Below are 7860 nucleotides of genomic sequence, written 5' to 3' on the forward strand. Positions count from 1 at the left end.
TATTCAGAGTATATAGGAAATGAAGAGTAAAAACAAGCGAGAAGAGTATAACTAAAGGGAGTGTCTAGTTATCTATTGACAAATTTTATGTGGCCACATCTGTCAGATTTTTTTTTAAATGCGACCTAGTAGATAATTGTAGCACAAATACTAAAGCACGATCAAACGTATAAAATCTGACAAATTTAGTAACAAAAAAATCTGTCAACAGATAAAAGCAAAAATCAATTTAGTTCAAAAAAAAATCTATCAACGGATAAATAGCAAAAGTCAATCTATAATACACAAATGTTACGATAACGTTCAACAAAAATATATTTGATCAAACCGATGTGCATCGCACGATCGAGGTAGTGTCAAAACCTTATTGAAACCTAAGCAAATCCAAACGGTGCGAACCTAACTAAAAACAACTTATTTCTATCGTCGATTATGCATGGCAAATAATTTAACTGGCAACCTAATTTTTAAGATCTAGGAAAGCCTTGGCTTCCTCCTCCAGCTGCATCATGGCGACGAACCAACCGGTATGGGTGGGGTGTACATCATCCCAGTAGAAGTTGCTGAACATATCTTTGCTAAGGTCGTCGTTGACGCTGTACTGAGGAGAGCCATTCTCGTCCTCCTGCCCGCAGTAGCCCTTGGGATCAAAGCTCTCGCAGCTCGGCCTCAGCTTGTTCTTGAACGTCTTAGCCAGAGTCTCGTCATCACTTCCCGTTGCATCTACACGAACAGGAGAGGAGCATCTAAATCCAACGAACAGAACCCATATATATCGATATGGATGAAAGCATAATCAAACCAACAACTTTTTTTTTAGCAGAATCAAACCAACAACTAGAAGCTGACATACTGGGATTGGGATGGACGACCCTGGAGAAGGCCGTGTTGAGGTCGAGGAGCATGACGTTTCCACGGTAGTTGCCCAGCTTTTCCGCGAGAAGCTTGTTGTGGGTGGCCGCGACCGCGTTGGCGACGTCGTCGCAGTGGGTGTAGCTGTTGGGCCTGGTCCGGAACGGCGTGCAGCCGAGCGGGTGCATGTTGTTGACGAGGATCCTGTTCATCCCGAGATCCTGCAGCCGCTGCACCTCCTTGGCGATCCCCGTCGTCACGGTCTCGATCAAAGCCAACGTCTGCAACCATATATAGGCACGTCGTAACTTACGTTACGCGAGTGCAACAGAGCAGCACGACGTATATATGTAGATGTAGATTGATGCGTGACTCACGTCGTTGGAGGAGCTCATGTTGGCGATGCGGGCGTAGTCGTTGCCGGAGATGGCGATGAGCGCGAGGGAGAACCTCAGGCGCCATGGCGGGAAGGTGCGGTCCTTGATCAGGCCCTCAAAGTTGTCGACCTGCTTGCTGAGGGTCGCGACCTTCTCGGGCACCTCAAGCACGCCGGAGCCGGCCACGGCGAAGTTCATGCCAAACCGCGTGATGTCGTTTCTGTTTCTGAGCCTGAAAGTCTGAGGGGCTTCATGATGCCCTAGCCACGAAGCTGCATATAGTAACATCGACATAGAGTGTATATATAGATTAATTATGTTCGATCGGTGTACAAACCAGAAAAATCACACCATGTATAACTATCCATCGAGATGATTACATGTCATATCAGACTGATAAAAGATCGATCTGCATATGCAAACAACTTATTGGACAATTACAATGGACTGATGATCAAGAATGATTTGAGCTTACCGACGAAATCAGATTGGACGAATCTGTTTGAGAAGCGGCCGCTTGGACTCGAGGTGCCGTAGGGCTTGTACCATTGACGCGACTCACGACTCAGATTTGATTTGGGCAGGTTCCCGGTGTCGGCGTACGAATCTCCGAAGACATACAACTGGTACATCATTCCACTCCGACGCGACTCCACATGCGCAGCTTTAATTTGATCGCAGATGCAAACCACAAATCAGCAATGAACTAGCTCCAGGAAGCTAATAAGGCTAATCTCAATGGGGGGTTTTATGAGAGTTTTATGGACATTAAATATGCTGATATAACTGAAACTGGCCTAAGTGTAGAAAAGACAATACACTTACCATTCATGGCGACTAGGAGGAGGACGAGGACAGGAATGATGATGGCTGCCAAAGGCTTCATGGTGGTGTGACTGTTTGCGCGCTGCTGTAGCTCCAGATGAAAGGAAGCGGTTGTGTTATGATGGATGCGGCAGCAGCTCTCATGTATTTATAGGGTCAAAGTGTTGACACCCTAACAAACTTGCTATTTCAGTTCGGTTCCATAATCCTGGCATATCCGTAACAAACTTGCTATTTCAGTTCGGTTCCATAATCCTGGCATATCCATGATATAACGCCATTTGCCATGCACGTCCGTTTGGAGTCGGCTAGATATGCTTAACTATAAACTTCAATCCCGTTCAAACGAAACTACATATATCCCTTAATTTAAATAGTTTTGTTATCCGAATAAAACAAACTGACATGGGGATCGGCGCAATTGAGCAGCTAGTATAGTATATCGACCAATTTTTTTATGCAATTTAGTTTAGACTTTTCCTATTTATCTGTTGACAATTTTTTTTCTAATTCTGTCATATTTCTATCGTTTGATTGTGCTTTAGGATATGCGTTACAACTGTCTACTTGTCAGGTGTTTTGGATCACCGGCTAGTAAATTTGTATCTGCGCGTCTGGCCCGGATGGTGTGCTCGGAGGAAACAAAGATTTATACTGGTTCGGGCAAAATGTCCTTATGTCCAGTCTACTGCTGCTCGTATTTCCAGCACTAGTTTGTAGTAGGGGTTAAAAACGGGCGAGAGGGAGAAGATACCAAGTCTCTGGCGGAAAGATCGGATGGAGTGGAGTCTTTCTGAGCTCGTTCAGCCGTGTGCTCATTGCCCCTTATGGGGCGTCCCGCTTCCCTTTGATAGGTGAAGGGGAAGGCACAGGTTACAGAGAGAGAAAAAAAGAGAAAAGGGAGAGAAAAGGGGAAAAGTGAGGGAGAAGGAGGCCTCCAGGGCCGCCGCATTCTTCTTCTCCTTTATGCAGATCCCGCCGATGCTGTAGATGGTGATGGGGACGGCTTCGCGTCAGGCTCCTGTTCACCACTGGTGCCACGCCTCGACGTCATCAGCTAGTCATGGCGTCCCAACCCGTCCCAGCGGACGGCGTGGTGAACCGACGTGCCTATCAGCGGCCGTACAGGGAGTAGGTAGCACAACGACCACGCACCTGTCATTGTTGGCGATGTGAACCCCCGGGCATGGCCTGACGTGGCCACGGGTCACGTCGAGACGTGGCCGCTTCCTTTCCGATGTCAGAAGTTTAACCTTGGGGTCGTACCCTTAGACCCGTAGTGGTTGGAGGCGGGATGGATCCGTCGGGCGAGACGGAGCCCGCGCCCTCGGGGTCGAGCGAGATGGAGCCTGTGCCCTCAGGGTCGGGCGGGACGTAGCCCGTGCCCGAGGGGTCGAGCGAGACGGCAATTGTCCCTTCGGGGTCGGTCGAGACTGAAATACATCATCGATTATCTAGGCGAGTTTGTCATCCACGGTCCTCAGATCCCTTCTTCGGGTATCCCTAATACTGATACCCGACAGTAGCCCCCGAGCCTGCAGAGGAGTAGGATACTCCTTTGTAGGCTTTTTCGGATGGAGAGACTTCGAGGGCTTCGATCTTCTACTGCCCGTGGGATGCCTTGGTGGGTTGTGATTCCCTTCTGTCGTGATCGGACTCCTTAGGAACATGTAGCTACGGGATTCAGGGGGCTAGAAAAGATGTCTCTTGATTCTGATCCCTTCCTAGGATCTGATCGATCCACCATCATCATGCGACCATGTATTCAATCTCCTTGCAAGTCCAACTTCCCTCAAGCCACCGTGCGTAGTAGGGGTCCGATCGAGGGGTTAGCTCGTCTTGTGATCGTCCTCCCTCAAGCGTTTTTTCGATAAAATAGAGGGGTTGAGCCATGCCATGTTTTCCTTGATGGTCGAATCATGGTGCTCGGTGAGCTGTTAATGGGCTAGTCTGAGTGGGGCCTTGGCTTCCCGTTAGTGGGGGTCCGACATAGGTCAGCTGGTGATCGACTACAAATTCTTGGTGGCCAATCTATATAGTTCCTGGGTCCGTTCGACCGGTCCCAAGGGCTCGCTGCCTTTCTTCGAGGAAAAACCATGGACTATAAACCGACCAAGACTCGAACATAGGCCGGGATGCCTGTGGTGCTTGTGCGCCTAGGTACTGGCCGCTAGTAGGGTCATCCCTTTGCACCCCTCACTCTAAAGGTGTCCCGGAGCGGTTGTGAACCCATCGGTGGGCCAACCTTCAAACTCCTGGGCCTGAATGGGCCATGGGAGCGTTTTTAGCTCCGTATCCCTCCTTACCTGTGGCGGATCTTGGACCATCGAATGGGGCGAACCGTCATCCAACGGGTCCTTCGAGGGAGCGGCCAGAGGTGGCGTGCACACACTTCTCAGAGAGGCGATGTGATGCGGTGCAGCGTGTGCATAAATCTAGGCAAATGGTTCACCTCTCGCCTCACCCTGCCTTATAAATAGCGGCCTCTCCCTTCATGTTTAAGCACACTAAACTGCAACCTTGCCTTCTCCGCCTTTCCGCCACCGTCATTCGGATCCGCTGCCCTTGCTAATCCACCACCAGTGCCCTAGATCCATGGCCTTCGCTTCTCCGCTGCCGCCAAAAATTCCTTGCTCCTCCATCTTCGCTTTCCATGTAGTCATGGTATCGATCCTACGTCACCCACGCATGCATGGATGGCCTCGTCAAGCGCGGTCTTCTTCATAGGAGGACCAACGCGATGGAGTGGCTGGTTCTTGGCCACGAGGATGTGCCAATGCGCCCGACGGTTACATTGTCTCCTTCGTGCCCTTCCACGAGCGCTGATTCACAATCCCCCTCATCTGTTCTTCTGGGGATTGCTGCACCACTACCAAATTAGGTTGTAGCACCTCAACCCCAATGGGATCTAGCACGTCATGGCCTTCATCATGATGTGCGAGGGGTACCTGGGGATCGAGCCACACTTCGAGTTGTGGAGGTACTTCTTCACCGTCTGCTTGCATAGGAAGAAGGACAGAGGCAAGGAGATCCTGTTGCCGATGGCATGCGCAGGCATCCACCTCTGGGGGCAGCGGGTGGCCGAGTACATGCCCTGCCAGCTATCTAGATCCAACAAGGGGTGACACACGTAGTGGTTCTACTTGAAGAACAACCCCACCGCTCCCTTGCCGGTCTTCACCGGGAGCCTGATCGAAGAGGCGCCGCTGATGTGGCCATGGGGGCCACCTGTCAAGGAAAACAAGAGGATGTGTGACGTCCTCGAGGCCATCACATCCCTAAGGAGCCGTGGCCTTCACAGGGCCAGTGTTATCGGGGCATATCACATGAGAAGGGTGGCGTCGCTGATGGCACGAGCCCTCATGTTGTACGGGATGACGCCCGGCGTGCAACTCGATGGGATGGTGCTCGCCCAGGGGCCGCTCCATGATAGTGAGGTCACACAGCACATCAAGGAGGTGATGAATGAGTCCAACGCCATGTTCCCAATCCTAGGACATCTCGTGATGTGGTCGAAGCTAGGCTTTATCGAGCTGCCGATGGATTTGGTCTTTCAGGCCGCTGTCGGAGCATGCGGCCATAAGGGCGGCGAACCATGCCACAGATGAGCGAAGGAATAAGGATAAGGATGACAAGGAGGTAAGGCAGCGGGCGAAGCAGCAGGCGAGGCTGAACCGAGGAAACTGGCAGCAGGGTTTGGAGGAGGAGGAAGAAGAAGAAGAAGAAGAAGAAGGCACAGGTTCTAGTCACCCGTCCAATGGGACGAGCTGGGCGGCAGGGACGATTTTGGGTCACCCGGTCAATGGGACAAGCTAGGTGGCGGGGATGAGGATCTGTCTTTGCCATAGGTGGGGCCTTGCCTATGGCATGACCCGAGGCAGGAGGGGGAGTACGTGCCCCCCTGAGCCGGTGGGATCAAGATGCCCTACTCTATCTAGGCCTCCCGCGCTGCCCCCAGAGTCGACGGGAACTGGCCGCTCCTCTCCATCCGAACCCTCCGAGCAGAGTGAGGTCTCAAAGCTGCAACATGCCGATGAGGAGTAGCCAGGGTCGGGCGGGCTAGCCTCGAAACATCATCGTCCGATGTTGTCGAGGTGAGTCAAGAGTTTTTTCATCCTTTTGTTCTAATGAATTTTTGCCGTAAACTGACCATCATGCCCTTTGCAGCGTCGGAGGATGTGGGACTCTCCTGAGGCTTGTGCCGAAGAAGAGCCTCCTCCGACAGACATGCCAGGAGCCGGCTGGCGCTGCACTAGGGGTGAGCGGGAGTGGTGCTAGGGCGGCCATGGCGTCGACTAGGGAGGCACAACCGATGGCTGCATCCACGGGAGAGCAGATAGAGGAGGGCGCGTCTGGGGCGCCTGTGGCAGGCGTGGCGCAACCAGGTGTGGCCACGACATCACAGGCGAAAGTGGCATAGCCATAGCCGTCATCCATGCGGGTGGTCACCTCCCCGGTGGGGCAGATGGAGGAGGATGTACTCGAGGCATCCTTAGCGGATGTGGCGATGGGGTAGGCCTCCGCATCCACATCACCCACCCCCTCTACCACCGAAGGGTTCGCTCCGGAGGAGTTGCTATTGGAAGAGGGGTCGGCGCCACTTGGGATCGGTGCAGAGCCATCCTAGTATCTGGTTTGGGTGGGCGGCATCCCACATGCCTGGGGAGAGTCCCAAACCCGGTGGGCGGACTGGTAGGACCTAGGACAACACTATTTGCCCTCGACGACGTAGCATAGGAGAGGGAATAGGGGAGCATCCACACGGAGGTTGGGACCACGGTTCGTGCCCTGACCACTGTGCTGAGCTCGCTACACAACATTGTCGCCTCGCTTGGCCAGGTATGATATGACCATACTTGCGACCCTCATTTTCCCCTTTGTGTGCCTCTAAGTCTTGTCCTCTCTGTAGTCCCTTATGGTCCGCAGCTAAGAGAAGTTCCAATTCCTCACCGAGGAGATGCGGCGGAGTGAGGGGCTAGCCACACAGCTCGCTATCGCTCGTCAGGAGGTGGCTAAGCTTGCCCCCACCGCTCAAGAGTTAGCCAACCTCTGAGTTAGGGAGAAGGATGCTCGTGATGATGCCTGCGAGGCTAGGGAGAAGCTCATGGCCCTGATCAAGAGAGCGTGCACGGACACCATGGAGGCCGAGCGGCAACGGAAGGAGCGGGATGATTTGCTCTGTTTCGTAGAGGGGCACCGCACGAAGCATGACTTGGCTCGCTAGGAGCGCATCGACGCCCAGTAGCGGATCGATCTCCTCGATGGTGAGCTTGAGGGGGAGAGGGACCTCAAGGTTGTGGCTGAGGGTGTGTTTGCTAGGCTCACCATGGAGGTCGGTCAGTGCTAGGAAGAGGTTCGGCGCCTGGAGGCCAAGGTGACCTGGCAGCGTGATGAGGTGCGTAGGCTTTGGGCAGACATGGATGGTAGGACTCTAGTTTCCCTTGTTGTCTTTCTCCCTAGAATCCATGGTAGGCCTTTTGACATGGTCGGTATGTGGTTTGGATAGGTCTCGACGACAAGCTTAGCGTGGAGGTGATGAAGAGCCATGGCCTAGAGAAGGAGCTTGACAAGGTGAAGGCCTCCCTCCTGAAGGAGAGCGATGAGCATGTTACCCAGCGTGTCGTCGTCCAGCTGGTCTTCAACGACCTCAAACTAGCCCCAGAGCAGGAGACAAGCTCATATGTGGTTCACGCCATGCAGATTATAGATTGAGTGCATGAGATCATGAGGGATGCACTTCGCTTTAGCGTTCACCGATCGTTTGCGATCGTCCATTCTCATTATGAGAACATCGATCTGGCGACAA

The 7860-nt window shown here is 52.8% G+C and overlaps 1 protein-coding gene across 1 annotated transcript; it reads right to left on the reverse strand.

The window, feature by feature from the left end:
• Window positions 1–315: 315 nt before the first annotated feature.
• On the reverse strand, window positions 316–2154 carry LOC136547035 (GDSL esterase/lipase At5g03610-like). Its single transcript, XM_066539003.1, has 5 exons — window positions 2055–2154; window positions 1705–1893; window positions 1230–1501; window positions 854–1133; window positions 316–723 (listed from the first exon to the last, which is right to left on the reverse strand). Exons 1-5 carry the CDS (start codon window positions 2113–2115, stop codon window positions 461–463), a joined length of 1065 nt encoding a protein of 354 aa, XP_066395100.1. The 5' UTR covers window positions 2116–2154; the 3' UTR covers window positions 316–460.
• Window positions 2155–7860: the final 5706 nt, after the last annotated feature.

The sequence above is a fragment of the Miscanthus floridulus genome, chromosome 3, assembly GCF_019320115.1.
Source record: "Miscanthus floridulus cultivar M001 chromosome 3, ASM1932011v1, whole genome shotgun sequence".
Classification (NCBI taxonomy): domain Eukaryota; kingdom Viridiplantae; phylum Streptophyta; class Magnoliopsida; order Poales; family Poaceae; genus Miscanthus; species Miscanthus floridulus.

Bases quoted from the DNA above. Each gene is read 5' to 3' on its own strand.
- LOC136547035 (XM_066539003.1), bottom strand. From the start codon at position 2,115: ATGAAGCCTTTGGCAGCCATCATCATTCCTGTCCTCGTCCTCCTCCTA. The intron at 1,894-2,054 runs GTAAGTGTATTG...ATCAAATTAAAG, and splicing joins CCTCCTAGTCGCCATGAATG to CTGCGCATGTGGAGTCGCGT. The intron at 1,502-1,704 runs GTAAGCTCAAAT...TACTATATGCAG, and splicing joins CGTCCAATCTGATTTCGTCG to CTTCGTGGCTAGGGCATCAT.